The sequence below is a fragment of the Ovis aries genome, chromosome 20 (assembly GCF_016772045.2).
Source record: "Ovis aries strain OAR_USU_Benz2616 breed Rambouillet chromosome 20, ARS-UI_Ramb_v3.0, whole genome shotgun sequence".
Lineage (NCBI taxonomy): Eukaryota > Metazoa > Chordata > Mammalia > Artiodactyla > Bovidae > Ovis > Ovis aries.
Window position 1 is genome coordinate 48,685,669 of NC_056073.1, and position 19,965 is coordinate 48,705,633.

The 19,965-nt window shown below is 49.1% G+C and overlaps 1 protein-coding gene across 2 annotated transcripts; it reads left to right on the top strand.

Annotated features, from left to right (window-relative positions):
- Nucleotides 1-1,739: 1,739 nt before the first annotated feature.
- RPP40 (ribonuclease P/MRP subunit p40) lies at nucleotides 1,740-11,085 on the top strand. 2 transcript variants are annotated; one of them, XM_042236802.2, is made up of 9 exons: nucleotides 1,740-1,890; nucleotides 3,004-3,069; nucleotides 3,671-3,815; nucleotides 5,045-5,113; nucleotides 5,787-5,882; nucleotides 6,737-6,862; nucleotides 9,086-9,281; nucleotides 9,410-9,544; nucleotides 10,553-11,085. In XM_042236802.2, exons 3-9 carry the CDS (start codon nucleotides 3,728-3,730, stop codon nucleotides 10,749-10,751), a joined length of 909 nt encoding a protein of 302 aa, XP_042092736.1. In that variant the 5' UTR covers nucleotides 1,740-1,890; nucleotides 3,004-3,069; nucleotides 3,671-3,727; the 3' UTR covers nucleotides 10,752-11,085. The 2 variants fall into 2 exon arrangements, with proteins under 2 accessions (XP_042092736.1, XP_027814434.1); XM_027958633.3 differs by lacking the exon at nucleotides 3,004-3,069.
- Nucleotides 11,086-19,965: the final 8,880 nt, after the last annotated feature.

Consider the following 19,965-nt stretch of genomic DNA (forward strand, 5'->3'; position numbering starts at 1 on the left):
CTTTATTGTTAATCGATGTGTGGTGCAGACAGGTGTAGAGGCTGGGCCCTAGATATATGTCATGTTATTCATATATTCAAGAGATCGTCTGGATGCTGACTGTAGGAGGGCAAGACAGTCGGGAGGCTGGCATTTGCAGTGACCAGAGAGAAAGGCGGCCAGCAGTGGTTGTGGACTAGAGACAGCGCGGAGGGGCGACAGAGCCATTTTGATGAAGTATTGTAGAGAAAAGCTGAAGTTTACACGCATAGGAGTTACACTGAGCCTTCAAAAGTTAATACAACATTTTCACCTAAAGGGCTTGTTAGAAAAGCTTCATGTTGCTTTCACACATTACTGGTGCACCATCAGAATCGCAACAGTCACTTTGCAGAGCTTTGGAGTACCAACCTAGGAGAGGTCCACCTCTGACGCTGCAGGTCTAAGAGAGGCCACTGCTACTGAATTGTGTGGTGCCCATGAAGCAATGCTTTAAGCATTTTACATGCTAATATGATATTTGTAAGTTGTATCTAAGTGCCTTGTTGTGATTTAGGAGATTGGGAATTTTTTGATCAACTTGCTATTTCTTTATCATTCTTCCTATTTAAAATAATGGAAAATTGGTGTCCCTTAGAATATTTGCAGAGATAATCTGACTTTTGAGGCACAGGAGTAATGGTGAAGAACTGACCAGCCTTAGTTTTGGATGAGATTTACACATGTGACTGGCGTGAGTTGCCATTTCCTCCTTTAGGGGATCTAACCCTCATCTCTTGGGTCTCCTGCATTGCTAGGTGGATTCCTTACCACTAGCACCACTTGGGAAGCCCAGACTTACACATACTTATCTTCTAAATTGGGCTTTCCAGGTGGCTTAGTGGTAAAGAATCCGCCTACAATTCAAGAGATGTGGGTTCGATCCCTGGGTCAGGAAGATCCCCTGGAGAAAGCAATGGCTACCTATTCCAGTATTCTTGACTGGGAAATCCCGCGGACAGAGGAGCCTGGCAGGCTACAGACCATGGGGTTGCAAAAAAAGTTGGACACGACTGAGTACTCATGCATCCATGCATCTTCTAAATTATTTAACTTCTCTTCTTCCACATCTTATAGTAAAACTGATGCTCCAGAACACAAATATTCTGTTATTTTGCATCCTCTCTGCATAGAATTGGGCTGTGCAGATTCCAGTTTGAAAAGTGTGTAGTATAGTACTTACAGTTGGTCAGAAAGATTAGGTGGAAAAACGAATTATCACTATAACTTCCAATAGCAACAAATTATTAAAAGCGGTTCCAAAAGTCTATTTTTCATTCTTTTTTTTTTTTTTTTGGTTGCGCCGGCTTGTGGGATCTTCATTTCCCCAACCAGGGATTGAACCCTGGCTCCAGCACTGAATACTAACCCCTGGATGGCTAGAGAATTCCCCAAAAGGATATTTTTAAAAGGATCTTAAAAGTGGTTTTGAAGAAGTCTTAAGGAGTTCTATTGAAGGTATTAGACACAAACCTCCTTGACAGTTTGGGAAGGGGCAACCTGGGGCCCAGAGGAGGGAGTCTGACAAGGGAATTCATTCCGGGCAGTGCGCCTTTCCTTTACCCATCAGAGAGCTCCGGCTGAGGATCCCGAGGCCTAGCCCCGCCCCCAGCGCTAGCCCCGCCCCGGCGCTAGCCCCGCCCCTACCCGGGCAGCCTGCGCACGTGCGCCCTGCCGGCACTGCGCACGCCCGCGGGGCGAGGGAAGGGGCGGGGCGAGCCGAGCCTGGAGGGTCTGCGCGGGGAGAGCATGGCCACGCTGCGCCGGCTGCGAGAGGTGCCCCGGCACCTGCTGGTCTGTGAGAAGTCCAACTTCGGCCATGACAAGTCGCGCCACCGGCATCTCGTGGAGACGCACTATTACAATTACAGGGTGAGTCCTGGCCCTCGGTCCGCGGATCGCGCACGCTCCCTCCCGCGGGCGCGGGAGGCTGGGGGAGAGCCGGGCTCTGCTCCGGGGGCCCGCCCTCGTCGCGTGGAGGGGCGGGGCCCTCGCTCGGCATGCTGGGAGCTGTAGTCTCTCCGTGGCTCCAGGCTCCTGTGTTGGCTCGCTTGAGGACCACAAGTCCCAGGGTGCACCGGTGCGGGGCGGTGCCCCGCCGTCGGAGGGCGGGGCAGGGTTCACGGGGCCTCTGGTCTCTTGCTGTGGCCTGGCCCCGCCCCAGGCGTGCTGCGTCCCTGGGGCGGGGCCGGAAGGCGGGGGCGGGGCCAGGACGGGCGGGGCGGCCGCCCTCCTTCCCTGCCGCTGGGTTCCTGCACCCGCGCGCCTCTCCGGAGCGGCCGGCCCAGTTCCGCCCGGGAGCTGCTTGCTCCTCTAAACCGCTTACGGGCGCTAGTTTGATCCCTGAAAAGCTCTTTCTTCTGCCCGCTGCTCTCCGCCTTGTCCATCCAGAGCGCCAGGGCGGCATTTGGGCAGCTTTTGGTAGAAATTCGCCTCGGCCGCCTTGCCCACAGCGATGTTTGCTGGTGTTCCCTGGAAGTGTCGCCCGCCCCGGGGCCCTTTTCGTGGCTGAGGCGTCAGTGGGGGTGGTTACTGGACCTTCCTGGGGAGGAGAAGCCCCCTGACTCCCGGGCAGTGTCTGCTGGGAAGGCTTCGCGGACCCGTGCAAGTGGGGAGGACTCCAGACTAGACCTTAAAATGGAAGCGCGTGAAGCCTCGCACGCTTTTAAGCTGATCAGCCTAATCTCAGCTCGGCCTCACTGGCCAGTGTCTCAGACACAAGTGGCGACCCCGGTTAGTGTCCCCGCTTTGGGAGAGTGGCCTTTTTCAAGGTGTGGAGCGGCCGGGCACCGCTTGAAACCTGTCGGGTTGAACGTCTCTGCTCTGGATGGATAACTCTTCACAGACAGCCGTCTGGGAGGTGCACTGTGTCCTCCCCAGCCCACGTGCAGAGCTTTTCCGTCGGGACAGTGGGAACACCAAGCTGACTTCTGCTTCCATGTGGCCTGTTAATAACCAGTATCCCCAAATTCCTTACGCCCTAAGGGACAGTTCCTCTGATTCCAGCCTGGTACCAGGATACACAGATCTGGGGATATTCACTTATACTTGGTGAGTCCCTAAGTCTAACCCTAACCCCGCCAGGCTCCTCTGTCCATGGGATTTCCCAGGCAAGAATACTGGAGTAGGTTGCCATTTCCTTTTCCAGGGGATCTTCCTGACCCAGGGATCAAACCTAGGTCTTTTGCATTGGCAGGCAGATTCTTTACCACTGCATTTCCCTAAAAATTAATTAATGTAGTGACAGGAACAGGTCATCAAATATATTGCTTATTTTCAAAAGATAAAACGCAAGCAAGAGTTTCCCATTAAAATTGTTTTTTTTCATTCAATTTCCTATACTGTGCACTTGAATTCAGAAATGGAAAACTTAACTTGTTGGATTTCTCTTTTCCTGAGATTAGTAAATTAATTTCAGACTTTTGCTGAAGGTTGTGGAGGAATGGTTAGTAGCCTTAATTATGTTGTATCATCACTAAATCCCGGGTGTTGATCTGCATGAAAATAAAACTTGTTGAAACCTATAATGGAGTATAATTTGCAAAAATGCTGAATCACATGCTGTATACATGAAACTAGTATAATACTGTAAGTCAACCATGCTTCTGTTATTAATATAAAAATAAGTTTTTTGTGTTGTATATTCCAATAGGTTTCATTTCTGATTCCTGAATGTGGGATACTATCAAAAGAACTGAAAGATCTGGTCATGGAATTTGGACCCTATTACTTTGTGAAGGATTTACCTCTTTATGAGTTAATCACACACGAATTCATCAATTCTTTTGTCAAGAAAGGTAAGAAAAACCTCATAGTGTCTGTGAACATGGTGGGATGCAGAAGGCCAGGGAGGCCACATCACACTTCCGGGGCTCCTGCCTTGTTCGAATCACGCGGATGGAGCGCGTCTGCGAGGTCAGGCGTGCGCAGCCCGCCCTCCGCCCCTCAGTAGCTCAGCCTGCTCTGTGCATCCCCAGGTTTGGTTTCTGATTCCACGGGTCCACACGCGTCCCGTGGGGGTGTTGTCACCCCAAGCTCGCGGAGAGGAAAAGCTTTCCGGCCCCGTGTTCAGATGCACTGCCGTCGGGCGTGGCCGCAAGAACCGCTGTGGTCCGCGCAGTGCCCACAACAGCCGTCTCAGCATGCTGGTCTCCTGATGGAGCCACACTGCCGTCTACACGGCCAGGTGCTGACGGGGGCCCAGCCTCTTCCGCTTGGACCCTGCGGCCCTCATCCCATCTGTGTCTGCTGGGTTGACTGTCTTGTTCCAGTTGCCTCCTGGGAGCCACTCGTTTGAAACCATTCCAGCGTCTTTAAGGATCCGCCCTCACTGCAGGCATCGCCGCACAGGAGCCACTGGCCTCTTGTCGTCGGTCTCAGCGACCCGATTCCTTTCGTTGGTTTTGAGCTGAGGACTTACCTGGCGGTCCGGTGGTTAGGACTTAAGGCTTTCACTGCCCAGGGCCTGGGTTCAATCCTTGCTCAGGGAACTAGATTGACACAAAATACATGGTGCAGCCAGAAAAAAAGCTTGATGCTCCAATTGCTAATGACGTGGGCCCGGGCACGGCAGGCACTTTTACCTGCGCGACTCGACGTCACCCAGCAACAACACTGTGAGATGGGCCTGCAGCCCCATTTTACAGGTGAGGAAATTGAGGCTCAGGGAGCCTGAGCGGCTCTCTTGACGTCGCACAAGCTCTTGGCAGGTTTGAGTCTCACCTGGAACTCGGCCTGGCTGGTGTGTGCGTCCCCTGCCCTTGCTCCCTGGGCCTGTCTGCAGCGTCCGCACAGCTGCACGCGTTTGCCGTGCCGTGGTAGTCGGCTTGCACAGACAGGCCCTGGGTGGGGACCTGGACAAGCAGTGCCTGGCCTCGCGTGTCCTCCACCTTCACTTTGGCTGGTTTAGGGTTATTGAGTGAGCAGGACCCATAACCTGGAGGATTGGTTATCATGTCAAACTAATCCACTAACTTTGCAGGTGTGATTTTTTTTTTCTGAATTTCTCCTCTGGGCTGTCTTTCAGGTTCGTGCTATGTGCTGACATACAACACAAATATTGACGAGGATAATACTGTTGCCCTGCTCCCAAATGGTAAGCACACTCGTTTTTCCTTCATTCTTAAGGAAATGCATACTGTGAAAAAGAAAAAGTCAAAATCATACAGGCGTGAGTAAAGTGATGGTCCACCCTTTCATCCAGCTCCCCTCAAACTCATTCCCGTTCTTAGCAGGAGCCCTTATTAGGAGGTAGGTATTTATTCTTCTAGACACATTCTATGAATTTAAAATCACACATACAGGTTGTTGCTTTTTTTAAATAAAACATATAGTATGTCACACTCTATTTAGTTTCTCAATTACCTTTTTTTCCCAAGGTCTGTTTCCCAGACATCTTTCCATATGGGTGCATACAGTTTTAATTTACTATTTTTAAAGTCTTGAAAATATCCCAAAGAAGAGTACCATAATTTGTTTATTCTTTCTTTAATAAAAAGACAATTTCTAGTTTCACTATAATAAAGAATGTCTTTGTACATGTACTTATAAATAATACTCTTGTTTATAAGTAAGATATATGTGGATAAATAATACACTTGTATTATAAAAAGATCTTTGTGTGCACTGGTATTTAACTGCTCAATTTGCCTTGCTTTCTCTTTGAGAACATGTTATATTTTTATTTTGTTTTATTTTTTAACACCAAAAACAGGAGAACGAATTATGTGTTTAATGTCTCTTTATGGGAATTATTATTTGATTTATAGGGAAATTAATTTTATCCCTGGATAAAGACACGTATGAAGAAACTGGACTTCAGGGCCGTCCGTCTCAGTATTCTGGCAGGAAAACCATGAGATTCAGTAAGTATGGTGCTCTCTCCATCAGTCTCTAAAAGGTGGTGCCTTCTGTAGCAGCTCGAGTTTTCCTGCTTGAACTGCTTCTGTTCTCTTTGGGCAGAAGCAGTGTGGCTTTGCCTCGTCTTTAAAATTCCTTATCAGAGAGGATCTCATACGACCGCATACGACTGTGAGATTCGACCGCGTCTCACAAAGGTCGTAGGCGGGGGCCTGGTCTGTTAGATGCCTGTGTTTCAGGTCACAGGTTCGAAGTAACGAAGCCAACTTGTTCTTCAGGTTTTAAGCTTTGTGTTGAAGGTGGCTGGTGCGCAGCGTCGTGTCAGAGCGGCTCGGTCACACCTGAATATGCGCTGTGTTTCGTGCTCTTCTCCACGACGGCTTATCACAGGATATCGACTGTAGTTCCCTGTGCTCGACAGTGGACCTTGTTTGCCCAGTCTGCATATACAAATTTGTATCTGCTCCAACTTGGTCTTAGCAAAGAATTCCCTTTAATTTTCCCAAGTGTTACGATTCCGGTAGAAGTCACCCGTGACTGAGGAGGTGTGGCTCTGCTCACCGTCTGCTTGCACGTCGGTGGTCACGGCTGCCCCCTGCACGGCTTGATTAGAGTTCATCTCTGCCCTTGGTATTTGGGAAAAGTGTGAATTTTAAACCCCTGTTGTGATTAGCGCAAGTCCTGAAATGCCCATCAAAAGCAGAGTTTTGATTTGGTAAACCAAAGGGAGGGCAAGGAGGACAAAGTGACTCTTTTCATCCATGAATTTTCCGAATCTCCTGATGTTTTTAATCCAGCATGTGTTGCGCGGTGCAGGCCGTGTGTGCATGAACTGTTAATTCCTCTCCGTTTTTTAAAGTTGTTTCCATTGATCTGATGGATTTATCCTCTAACCTGGACTCTAAGAAGTATAAGAGAGTATCTTGGGCCTTCAAAGAAAAGAAGCCGTTGAAGTTTGATTTTCTTTTGGCGTGGCATCAAACAGGTATGAAAAATAAATTGTGTAATAACGACACAGTGGTGTTGAAATCTAGTTGTTAGCTGCAGGGGTGTAGTGAGGATGGCATGGGGACTCGGCCTACTGGTCAGGGATGCTGCGTGCCTACATGGATATAGGTGTCCGCCTCTTCCTTGCCACCCACAGACCATAGCCTGCCAGGCTCCTCTTTCCATAGGATTCTCCAGGCCAGAATACTGGACTGGGTAGCCATTGCCGTTCCAGGGCATCTTCCTGACCCAGGGATTGAACCTAAGCCTCCCTCATTGACAGTTCTCTGCTATCTGAGCCAGCAGGAAAAATCCTTACGTTACTTAAGTTTTACCAGAAAAAGTGAAAGTAGCGCTTAGCATGTGTCTTGCAGCGAACTTCCATGGAGGTGGTGGGCACCCCGGGAGGGAGAGGGCACCCCCAGGCTCCCTCCCCCAGAATTGCACTCAGCATCTTGTCCTCACGCCGTCAGAGCTGTGAACTGGGTCTCTAAGCATCCGTGCTTTGTCTTGATGTATTTCACGCATCTGTTAGCAAGCTGTGTCGTAAGGTGATTGCCTCTTCGCTTTGTGCCGTTTCGAACTAACCAAAGGTTTGGTAGGGACACTCTGCTTTGGGACAGCAAGGAGCCTGTAAGCTTGGTTAAGGAAGCTGTGCGGTCCCTCTGGCATCCGTGTGGTTCAGGGTCGTCCAGCCGTGCAGCCGTCTGCCTCCGTCTCCCCGGGTTACGTGTCCGTCCAGAGCTCTCGAGGATGGTCCCCTAGCAGCTGACCTTTCCCGTTTCTCTCCTTCCTCCCTCCAGCTCAGCTCCAGCAGCCTTGGCTGGAATGTTTTAAAGTAACAATTTTAGTGGTGCACACAAACAGCTTCTTCTATGTTGCAAGGTCATAATCAGGCATGTTGTTAAATGTCAGGTTAAATTTGCTGTAACTTCTACTTGATTGAAACAATGCATTGTTCACCATACATTCTGATCTGTTTACAACCACCATGTACCGCACTCCTTTGTGAAGTGTTATCTTTGGCCCAAACCAAGATTATAAGGAATCAGAGCATCGTAGTTACCGTGGTGTGGTTCTCTCTCTTGGAGGAGAAGAAAGCCCTGGGTCCGTTTTGGAAGTAGGCCCCTCTGTCTGCTCTTCCTGGGAAGGCCATGGTCCCCGGGTCCAGCAGGGTTGCCTGCGTGAACCCTGGGTCTGCAGCACCTCAGTGCAGCTTGTGTGTGTGTGGTGTGGCCCCAGGGCCGAGAGGCTGGCATCTCAGTGGCCTGGAGTCTGTGCAAGGCCTCCTGTGTGTTGGGTCCTGGAGAGCTGTGTGTTCTAAGACTCCTAGGAAGTTTAGGGGCTTGTTGAGACCTGTGAAAGGTCTGAGGGTTTTGCCCTACTTGCAAGCTATGCAGTTAGTCTGTGCCGTCTCTTGGGCGCTGGCAGGAGATGCGAGACCCCCAGGGTCAGAAGCAGAGGACCGAATCACTCCCAGCAGTCGCAGCGGCCAGAGCATCTGCGTTTGCACCAGCTCACCAGGTCCTGGTTCCTGCAGGGGGCCGCTCAGGCCGTGACGCTGGTGCAGGCAGGGGGCGGCCGTTCAGAAGGGCAGCCTGGAGCCTCAGGAGTGCAGACCTTTTATCCTGGGCAGTGAGCCTGCTGATCTCTGCCCTGGAGGGAGGGAAGTGGGAGGGAGGTATTCTTTCTAACACGCTGGACTGTTCGCAAGCCTGCCCCATGCTCCAGGGGGTCACTGTTTCCATCTTCCAAAGCCACCGGAAAATCCTTCAGGACCCACTGGATCTTACTGGGTATCGAAGGCAAGCTGGACTGAGGTTCTGCCCCTCGGCTCCTCTTGTGTCTCCCGTTTCCAGAGTGCGCAGAGGCGCTCCTTTCTCTGTGTGTGTAGAGCTCACTAATTTTATTGAAGCATAAGCAAAGCTTCGGGTTTTACTTACTAGCTCGAAAGTTGCTTAGTGGAGCGGATGACGAGAGTAGTGTGGGTTGAACCTGAAAGCATTCTGATTTTCCAGGAAGATGAATGTTGACATAACTTCGGCTCTAGGAGCTGGAAGCAACTTAACCGGTTTTACTTTGAGTAAAGCTTTGTACAGCGCCCCCTGGTCTGACCTTACCGTCCCTGCTTCCCGAAACCCTCAGGTGGGAACGGGGTGGGCTCAGGGACTCGCTGAGCGCGTTCACACTCTTCCAGCGGCCTTATTTGGTGTGTCTGAAGGTGCAGAAGGATCCATGATGTCATACTTTTCTGGTTACGGAATTCAGGAGCATCAGCCAAAAATAGCGCTGAGCACGACGCGGGACCTGCGGTGCCCCGTGCTGCGGAGCGGCCTGCTCGAGGGCGAGCCGGAGGCAGCCTGCAGCGCCCACGAGCTCTTCGACTGGCTGGGCGCCGTCTTCGGTCACGCAGACCTGTGCGTACGAGGGGACTCCCAGGTCCTGGCGGGCTGGGGCTGGCTTCTCATTTCTAATAGGTTTAGTACTCTGAAAGTGATGGAGTGGTGGATGTAAAGGCATCTTCTTTCTTTTTTTTTTCTTACAGAAATAATGAGCCTTATAATTTCGTATCAACCTACTGCTGTCCTCAGCCAAGCGCGGTGGTGGCCCAGGCGTCCTTGGGCACCATCACTGGTTTCATCCTCCCGGAGCGGATATGTGTCCTGTTGGAACAGCTGTGGTGAGAACGCCTTTCGTCTGTCTTGGCATCTGCACCTCCGTGATGTTCTGGGGGCAGCGCTCGGGACGCAGGTCCTGCAGTCCTCTGGCACATGTGTCCTTTTTCCCCTCTTGCTTGGGTTCCCGTGCAGTAACGTCATCACCGTGCATGATGTCATTAGTTATCCCTGGTGATGTTGCTGCATCCTTGTCCTTTCGGGAGGAGAAGAGCTGAACTGTGCTTCTTGAGAACAGACTGCTGGCTCTCCTTGCCCTGCCTCGCCCAGACCGTTTCAGCGCAGTCAGAGTTACAGGATCACTTAAGGAAACAGCGGAGCTCCACAGATCACATGCTGGTCTGTTTCACGTGTTGGAGTTCTGCAAATGGCTTCACTTTTTGAAATGGGTGGGAAAAGGAGTTGACCACCTCTGAATCCACATCACAGCCAAGATCCAGCCTAGCCCTAACATCCGTGAGTCCCTGGACGGCAGTGCCATGCTCCGGGCTGTGTGGTGTAAAGCAGCACTGAGTTTCCATTCCAGGAGGTGTCACGTGAACTGTAACTGTTGAGGCTTTTCCTTTTTAAATCCAGCATCCCTTTTTCACATTTATTGCTTTGTGCTTTGATTTTGCTCAGTAAGAAGGTTGACGTTTCAAACATTTTAAAAGAGAAACCCGATATTCTGCGGCGTTTCAGTCCACAGAACCCCCGAAAGCAGGACTCTTAAGAGGGGAAGGGTGCTTACCACAGTTTGTGGAGATGCTTTTCGTTCTTTGAACCATATATGCTCTCCCACAGTAAGGGTAGGAACCGCTGGAGTTTGGCCTGTGCGTTGCACAGCGATGAACCTTTACTGAATTCACAGCATCGCCCCAGGAGGTGAATTTCTGTCTTCTAATTTTTATGAATAAAAGCTTAGGTGGAAGCTTCATAGGAGCATCAGAAATGCCACTTATCCTGAATAAGTAAAAAGGAAGATAAATGTCCCTAAGTCTCCCTGTTTATTAAAAAGTGTCTGTCTTTTTCAGTCGCTACTTTGATGAACCAAAGTTGGCCCCGTGGGTGACGCTGTCCGTTCAAGGCTTTGCAGACAGCCCTGTGTCCTGGAGAGAAAGTGAGCACGGTTTTCAGAAAGGAGGAGAACATTTGTACAACTTCGTGATCTTTAATAATCGGGACTACTGGCTTCAGATGGCCGTGGGGGCAAATGACGACTGTCCGCCGTAACAAGCACAGAATCTGCAGCCACGCTCGCTGGTGTGCGTGTGCCGTCGTTTGTGGCGGCATGAGGACAGTGTTCGCTCAGACTTGGATGCGGTTTCTCAGGTCAGCGCCCGCCAGCATCTGCTCTGGACTCGGGCCCCTCCTCTGCGCGCAGCCAGGCCTGCTGTCCGGCAGAAGTGGACAGCTGGTGTCTCCTTGTCCGTGTGAGCCCAGGGGGTGGGTGACTGCCTGGTGCCTTGGGCCAGGATGGCCAGGGGCCCGGGGTTCTGGGACCATTGGGTAAGATGTGCGCTGTGACTGTAGCTTTCTCACATAATAACAACAGACAGTCCTTACATCCTGCTTAGCAGAGCCAGTTCCTGCGTTAAGCGCCATTCGTGTGTTGCCTCGCCTGGGCCTGCTTGTGGGTTCAGGACTGGGCCTCAGGCCGCTGGTTCCTGCTTCTGGGTCAGGAGGGATGTTTAGATGCTGCACATTGTTAAAGAGTGAGTTGCGGTAACTTACAAGGGAAGAGAATCTGGAAAAGAACACAGATATAATATGTATTTACGAAGAAAGTGCAAGTGTCAGGTGCTCAGTCGTGTCTGACCCTGTGCAGCCCCAGGGACTGTAGCCTATCAGGCTCCTCCGTCCATGGGATTTTCCAGGGAAGAGTGCTGGAGGGGATTGCCGTTTCCTTCTCCAGGGGATCTTCCCAACCCAGGAACTGAACCCAGGTCTTCCGCATTGCAGGCAGATTCTTTACCCTCTGAGCCATATACATATACACACACACACACACACATGTGTAAAACTGAATCACAGTGCTTTATACCTGAAACGAACGTGACATCATAACTACAGTTTTTGTTCAAAAATGGGATTTCTCTGGCAGTCCAGTGATCAGGATGCTGCACTTCCAATGCAGGGCGTGCAGGTTTGATCCCTGATCTGGGAACTCAGGTCTCACAGGCCACATGGAGCAGCCAAAAAATTTTAAAAAAGGAAGAAGTTGAAAGGACTTTCTTCCCCAGCAATATGACTGATAAGGACCCATTGAAAACTACTTAAATTTCCAGAATACCTGTCAAGAGCCGTTTTTAAAAATGTATTGGTGAGCTGGAAAATAATTAAGAATTTTCAAAAGCTAAATAATTTGGCCACATGAAATTAACTTAGAAATCAATAAAGAAAGATCCTTCAATATCCCCAAATATTTGTCAGTGAAATAACTCACAAGTCAAAGAACAAATCTAAAGAGAAATTAGAATATAATTGGAAATGAATTTTTTAAAAAACTAGAATTTGTGGGTTCTTGCTAAAGCAGTAGTTAGAGGGTAACTTGTAGCTTTAAATGTCTGTATTAGAAAGAAAAAGAGGTTTTCTATCAGTGACGTCAGTTCCCACTTTAAGAAGCAGTGAAACGAGTAAGTCCAAAGTAAGCAGAAGAAAAGCAATAATAAAGGTCAAACTGGCAGCCGATGAAAGAGAAAGATTAATCCAAAAGCTTGTTCTCTGGGAAAATCAGTAAAACTGATAAATCTGCAGCCAGATCAGTGAGGGGAAAAGGCCAGATGCCAGTGTGAGGGGCAGGAGAGGCGGCGTCACTGAAGACGCCATAGACAGCTCCAGGGAGTGTTCGGAGCACCTTTGAACCAATTTAAGAACATAGGTGAAACTGGTCACTTCCTTGAAGGACACAAATTAACAGAGCTCCCCAAGAAGAAATAGGTAAAACCTTTCTATCACCCCTGTGACTTCAGTGGTGAGTTTTAGCAAACGTTTGAAGAGATAATATCAGTTCTGCACAAATTCCACCACTCATTCTATGGGCTCAGCACTACCCTGGTTTCAAACTTAACCTAGGTATTTTGGCCAGACAAAAAGCTACCAAACAAACATTCTTTATGAATATAGGGGTAAAAACTTGAAGCAAAAGTTTAGTGAATTAAAACCTATGATACGATTAAAAAAAAAGTAATATGTCATGCTCATGGGGTTTATCCTAGGAATGCAGGGTTCATGAAACATTCGCATACCGTTGCAATCAGTACTAGAAGGGCATTTGACAAAATCCACTGTCGCAAAGAGTTGGACACAACTGAGCAACTAACACTTTCGCTTTCACTCACACTGTCTACTTCTGGTAAAAAATCCGGCAAACTAGCAATAAAGGAACTTTGCCCAATCTGATTAAAAGGCACCTGCAGAAACCCTACCGTTCACATCAGACTTAATTGTGAAGGCCTGATTTCGCCCAGTATTGGAGAAATCGGGGATGTCTGTGTTAATCATTGTATTGGAGTTTCTAGACTGCAACCAGACAAGAAACAGAATTAAGAACATCCAAATTGGAAAGAAAAAAATACAGTTGTTTTGTTTCACAGATGACATTATCATCTATGTAGAAAATTCAATGACATTTATAAATAAGGTATTAGAACTAATGAGTGAGGGTATCGAGGCTGCAGGATGTAAAGTAATGTGCAAAAATCAATTATATTTCTATATGTTAGCAATGAACAGTTGGAAAGTGAAAAACATTTACAATAGCATAAAAAAATAAGGTAGTTGGGAATAAGTGACAAAAATGTGAAAGACCAGTTGTTGCGACCCCATGGACTGTAGCCCACCAGGCTCCTCTGTCCATGGGATTCCCCAGGCAAGAACACTGGAGTGGGCAGCCATTTCCTTCTCAGGGGGTCTTCCCGACCCAGGGACTGAACCCAGGTCTCCTCTAGCAGGCGGATTCTTCACCTCTGAGTCACAGGGAAGCCTAGACATGGGGCTGTTGGAGACCTAAGTAAACGGTGCTGTTACACCTTGCTTATGGTCAGGAGACTCAGTATTGTTAAGCTGTCATTCCAAAATACAGGTTCACCATAGATTGAATGCGACCGCAGCAGGCTACTCTGTATGTACGTGAACTGACAAGCTGATTCTAAAATTTTTGTGGAATTGCAAAGGACCTAGAGGAGTCTCCAGGGCTGTTTTAGAACGTGACGGTGCAGCCCCCAGCCTTTCTCCGCCAACGTGATCTCACCTCCCAAGCAGGAAGTCAGGAGCTGGTGTTTTTCAGTGAGTCCCATTGTGAGCTATAGGGGTGCCTGCTGTCAGAAAGAAGTCTTGTAATAAGGAACTTAATTTAGGAGGTGCCAGTTGTTGGGGGCTTCCCAGACGGTGCAGTGGTAAAGAATCTGCCTGCCAACGCAGGAGACTCAGGAGATCGCCTGGAGTTGGAAATGGCAACCCACCCCAATTTCTTGCCTGGGAAATCCTATGGACAGAGGAGCTGTGTAGACTGGTCCACGGGGTCACAAGGAGTCAGACACGACGGAGCACACACACGTGTAGTTAACACTGGAAGTAAGATTTATTGCTGTTAATTCTTTGGACTAATCTGTGGTTGACTAGGTTTTCCAAACTATATCTGCTGGTTAATACCATTTTCAACTATTTTCCATGTAAAGGTAAATATTTGGTATAAAAGGGATTTTAAAAGGCTGAGTGGAGGAATTTATGTCAGTAGGAAAACAGACTTATAGGTCTTTAAGAAACAAGCGTCAGGAGGTTTCTGGAAAGAAAGAAAGAAACAAATTACCAGTCAGTCTTCTTAAGTTTGAAGTGTGGGCGTCGGTAACGCAGCAACCAGCCAAAAAAGCCAAGCTATAGACGTCCCTTAGACGTCCCAATCTGAGCTGAGATTGTGCTCAAATTCTTTCAGTGTAATTTACCAGGACTTGGGGATCAGAAAGACCACTGCAAGCGTATTCTTGAGAATCCAGATGAGAGGGAAAAGGTTTCTTTGGGTGCTAAGTTACTGCTATCTGGATCTTCATAAATCAAACTAAATTATTTAGCAGGAAGCCAAGAGTGACCCACCCATTTCTGAAGAAGTGACCAGAGATCAGAGATGTTTATTTTCATCTCTTCTAATTAAAGAAACGTTTGTCTTGTTTTTCTGTTGCCTGAGGTTGAAGCTTCTTCCCTCCTGTTGCGTTGCCCATAAACCCATGAGTCATTTTTACCTCCAAACTCCTGGATTCTCCAGAGGCAATCAAAAGGATATAGATACATGTATAAAAATGTAAAATATGTGAATACGTAGTCATGTATAATGTTTATTATATAATACAAATATTTGTCTATTATATATCATGAATATAATACATAATAATATATAATTGTAATAACAGTATATAATAATTATATAATAGGGGTCACAAAGAGTCGGACATGACTTCAGTTCAGTTCAGTCACTCGGTTGTGTCTGACTCTTTGTGACCCCGTGGACTGCAGCACGCCAGGCCTCCCTGTCCATCACCAACTCCCGGAGTTCACTCAGACTCATCTGCATTCAGTCGGTGATGCCATCCAGCCATCTCATCCTCTGTCGTCCCCTTCAGTCTCCCAGCGTCAGGGTGTTTTCAAATGAGTCGGTTCTTCGCATCAGGTGGCCAAAGTATTAGCTTCAGCATCAGTCCTTCCAGTGAATATTCAGGACTGATTTCCTTTAGGATGGACTGGTTGGATTTCCTTAGGGACTAAATAAAAACAGTACCCCGTGTGTGTGTGTGTGTGTGTGTCCTTTTATCTCTTTGGAGAATCCAGGAAGCGTGGTGGTGAAAATGACTCATGGGTTGAGAGACAACACACCAGGAGAAGAAAACTCCAACCTCAGGCAATAGAAAAATAAGATGAACATTTCTTCAGTTAGATGAAAATAAACATCTCTGATCTCTGGTCATTTCTTCAGAAATGGGTGGGTCTCTCTTGGCTTCCTGCTAAATCGTTTGATTTATGAAGAGTATTTTGAATTGTGGTGCTAGAGAAGACTCTTGAGAGTCCCTTGGACTGCAAGGAGATCAAACCAGTCAACCCTAAAAGGCAATCAGTCCTGAATAGTCATTGGAAGGACTGTTGCCAAAGCTGAAACTTCAATACTTTGGCCACCTGATGTGAAAAGCCAACTCATTGGAAAAGACCCTGATGCTGAGAAAAATTGCAGGCAGGAGGAGAAGGGGACAACAGAGGATGAGATGGTTGGATGGCATCACTGACTCAATGGGCAGGAGTTTGAGCAAATTCCAGGAGATAGTGAAGGACAGGGAAGCCTGGTGTGTTGCAGTCCACAGGGTCTCAAAGGGTCGCTACATGAAAAATATTATTAATACAGATCTTCTTTGACTTATGATGGAGTTACATCCTGATAAGCCCATTATAATGTGAAATTAAGTTGAAAATGCATTTAGTACATCTTACCCATCAAACCACACATCACAGCTTACCTTAGCCTACCTTAAACACGCTCAGACGCTTAACTTAGCCTAGTCAGGCAGAATTACCTAGCACAAAGCCTGTTTTGTAGTGGTGGTGTGATCGCGTATCATTCATCACGTACTGTGCTGAAAGTGGAAAGCACAGGCTGGGTGGAGCGCCGCTGTCTGTGTTGGCGGTTCACCGTCGCAGTGGCGGGGCTGGCCGGGATCCATCCAGCGTCACGAGAGACCTTGCTGCGTGCACACCGCGCGCCCGGGAAGAGATCGAAACTCAAAGTGTGGTTTCTGCTGAGCGTGTTTCACCTTCGCACCATCGTACAGTTGGAGAATCCTAAGTTGAGACATTGGCAGGACCGCTGCTTTCCCGTGATGAACTGGCTTCTGCAGTTAGGGGTCTGAGAGGTCCTGCAGCTTCTGCGTCTGCAAGCTGTAGACCCAGGAGAACAGGTGCGGTCCTTCCACACCTGAAGACCCGGGGACCAGGGGAGGGCAGAGACCGCACCCCGGCTCAGCAGTCGGAGTGCTGACAGCGCCTTTCTTGGCTTTTTTGTGCTATTCAGGCCTTCAGGGATGGGACAAGGCCCACACACCCTTCAGCCTCCCTCGAGGCTCAGTGGTAAAGAATCTGCCTGCCAATCAATGCAGGAGATGCAGGTTCGATCCCTGGGTTGGGAGGATTCCCCTGGAGGAGGAAACGGCAACCCACCCCTGTATTCTTGCCTGAGAAATCCCGTGGACAGAGGAGCCGGGCAGTCTGTGGGGTCACAAAAGAGTCAGACACAACTTAGCAACTAAACAACACCCACACTGAGAAGGTTAATCTGCTTTACTGAGTCTGCTGATTCTAATGCTAAGCTGACCCTTCCCAGACACCCCTGGAGACACCATTTAGCCAAATATCTGGATACCCATGATTCAGTCTGGTTGGTGCCTAAAACCACCACGCTCGCGTGGTGGCTGCGGTCTGTTGCAATACTTTTGGGGCGCCTGGCTTGCACTCAGTGGGTGCTGGTGCTGTAGCAGGGAGAACGAATCTGCCTCTGCCTCCGTTTCTTTAGCCCTCCTGTTTTGTTTTTGCTACAAGTTAATCACCAAAGGGATGATGCCTGTAAGCTTAAGTCATACAGAATGGCCCATCTCTGGGAACCCTGCCTCCCAGGTAATGAGTGTTCAGTTAAATACCTTTGTTTAGCTCCCAGGAAACACCCTAACCAGGCCCACCTGTGGGTGGGAGGAGGGGCTTAACCATCCCTTCCAGGGGCCGAGGGGAAACAGGAAGTGGGACTGATGGAAAACTGGACGTGCTCGACTTTGCTCCCACCCACTTAGAAAGAAGCCCGACTCTAACAGGCAAGGTGGTTCTTTGGGGCATGAGTCCGTCCTCTCGGCCAGCTGGCTTTACCAAATAAGCTCGTCCTCCCTTGCCCCACCACCTGGCCTCGCTTCACCCACCAGTCTGTGGTGTGGCGGGCAGTAGGAGCTTGGACTCAGCAACCCTGGGGGCTGTGAGAACAGAAGAGATTGATGACTTGGCGTCTCCTTTTGAGGAAAAGACACTTCAGGAAGATGGTTGTCCCTGCCTCGACCAGCTCTCGGCTCAAGCTGACCTGGTAAGTAAGTGACAGGAAGGCGTCTCCGGTCAGCCGGGGCCTTCCCCGGGGCGGAAGCCTGCAGACACTTTTCCTGGGCCTGCTCTCCTGCCCCCATCCACGGGGCCGCCCGACCAGCATGTGAAGCCGCTGCCCGGCAGGACAGCAGCTGTCTCTGGAAAGAGCTTGATAGGAGCCGGTTTCCTCCAGGAATGAACACTCTTCTCCGGAGAAAGCACTGCTTTATAGAAACAACCGTTGCCGTACACAGGCCGTGCCCTGTTTGCAGAGCAGCAGCTCCTCCGTTAAGTCACTGCAGTGGAGTGCCTCGTCTTAGTTTAGGACGGGAGGACTCACGGGGAGAGGGCGTTGGACCTGGGGTAGGACTGAATTCTTTCTCTTTTTATCCCCCTTAGGGATGTGAGTGGGAGGAGCTGCTGAAATCCTTGCCCAGCACCTGAGCACCGTCGGCAGGAAGGCCACGGCGAGCAGGTAAGATGGAGAGAAATCTGGGCTCTGGAAATCGCGGTTATCGCTTGTGAGCTCCTTCCAAGGGGCAAACAGGCAGAAAAAAGCCTGCTCCTGGAGACTTTCTTTGTTTCTTTCAACTAAAGATGTAAGTGGAGCCCTTTGTTTTTTACTGGTGAAGCACTCACAGCTGGGTCTCATTTCAGGTAACAATTGGCGCCTCCGGGCCCCTGTCCTGTAAATCTTACTGAGTCGCTCGGTTTTTAGGCCCAACTGCCTGATGGTCTTCAGGCCAGGGACCCAGATGAGGTTGGGAGGCTTGAGCATGTAGGGCAGGCTCTTAGTTCACAAGCAGCCAGAGTTTGTCATGCTTTGTTTCTTGGGGTTTTTTTTTTAGCCTCTAACAAGGTTCGAGCTCTGTTCCTGAGGGTAAGTTGTGGGCAGGTGATGGCTCCGAGCTTCCCAAACTTGGCTCTGTGTCTCACTTGGTCAGCTTTGCCCCTGTTCCATTTCGAATCCACTCCGAAGTTCTCAGAGTAAAAGTACCAGCCAGTATATTTGATTTCCTAGTAAGAGCTGACATTCAGCATGCGCTGTGTTCAGGCAGGCTGAGCGTTCTGTATACGTTCCATCCCCAGATGCTCGCTAAAGACTTTTTTAAAAACTGAAGTCTAGTTGATTTTCAGTGTTGGCACAGCAAAGTGATTCTGTTATTTACACACACACACACACACACACACACACACACTTTTTTTTCCAGATTCTTTTCCCTTGTAGGTTACTATGAAAGATTGGATATAGTTCCCTGTGCTATACGGTAGATCTTTGTTAGTTACTGTATATATAACAGTGTGTGTATGTTAATCCCAAACTCCTAGTTTATTCCCCCCAACAAACCTTTACCCTTTGGAAACCATGAGTTTGTTTTCTGTGTCTGGCCCACTAAAAACTCTTAAAGCAAGTGTTACTCACATTTTGCATGGAAGGCTAGAGAAATCAATCTTCCTGAGGCCAGTAGCTAAGTAAGCAGTGAAATCAAAATTGCAAGTTACATTTGATTGTGTAGCTGGAGGTTTTAAACAAATTCCCTTATTCACGTTTGAGGTTGGGAGAACAAAAAGGAGCCGCCTCAGTCATCCATTGCAAGGCCGCAAATCACCCCCAAAACCTGCAGGAGGCCTTTGCCCTGAGGGTGAGGGGGGTGGACACTCCAGCCTGGTCACTCCCACGGCTGGCCGTCAGCGCAGGTCACTGGCTTGGCGGTCCGCCGGGGCTGTCAGCTGGACACCTCAGGCCTGTCCTACATGGACCGCTCATGTGACTGCTTGGGTTCCTCGGAGTATGGCGACTGGCCTGTAAGAAGGAACGTTCCAAGAACACGTTGCTTCTTGGCCTTTTGGCTAAGATCAAGTGTAATGTGGGGGCTTCCCTGCTGGCTCAGTGGTGAAGAATCTGCCAGGCACTGTGTGAGATGTGGGTTTGATCTTTGGTTTGAGAAGATCCCCTGGGGTAGGAAATGGCAACCTGCTCCAGTATTCTTGCCTGGAAAATCCCATGGACAGAGGATGCTGGTGGGCTACAGTCCAGGGGGTCGCAAAGAATGGGACACGACTGAGCGAAAACACCCACGCGAATTCTCTCTGTCTCCCCGGGACGACAAGCCTCGCTGTGACGGCGCTTATGAAACCGGCTCTGTTCATATAGCTGCTGGTGGCCCAGCGGCCAACGCTGGTCTCATGGCCAAGCCCTGCGTCAGTGCGGGACACTCTACCAGGGCGCGGATCTTGGCAGCTGGGGTTCACTGGGGTGGGGACGGGGGTCACCAGTAACAGATGGACTATAGGCACAGTGGGATACAATTTTTTTCTCTTTTTTTTTTGCCTGAAGAACATCCTTATTTTC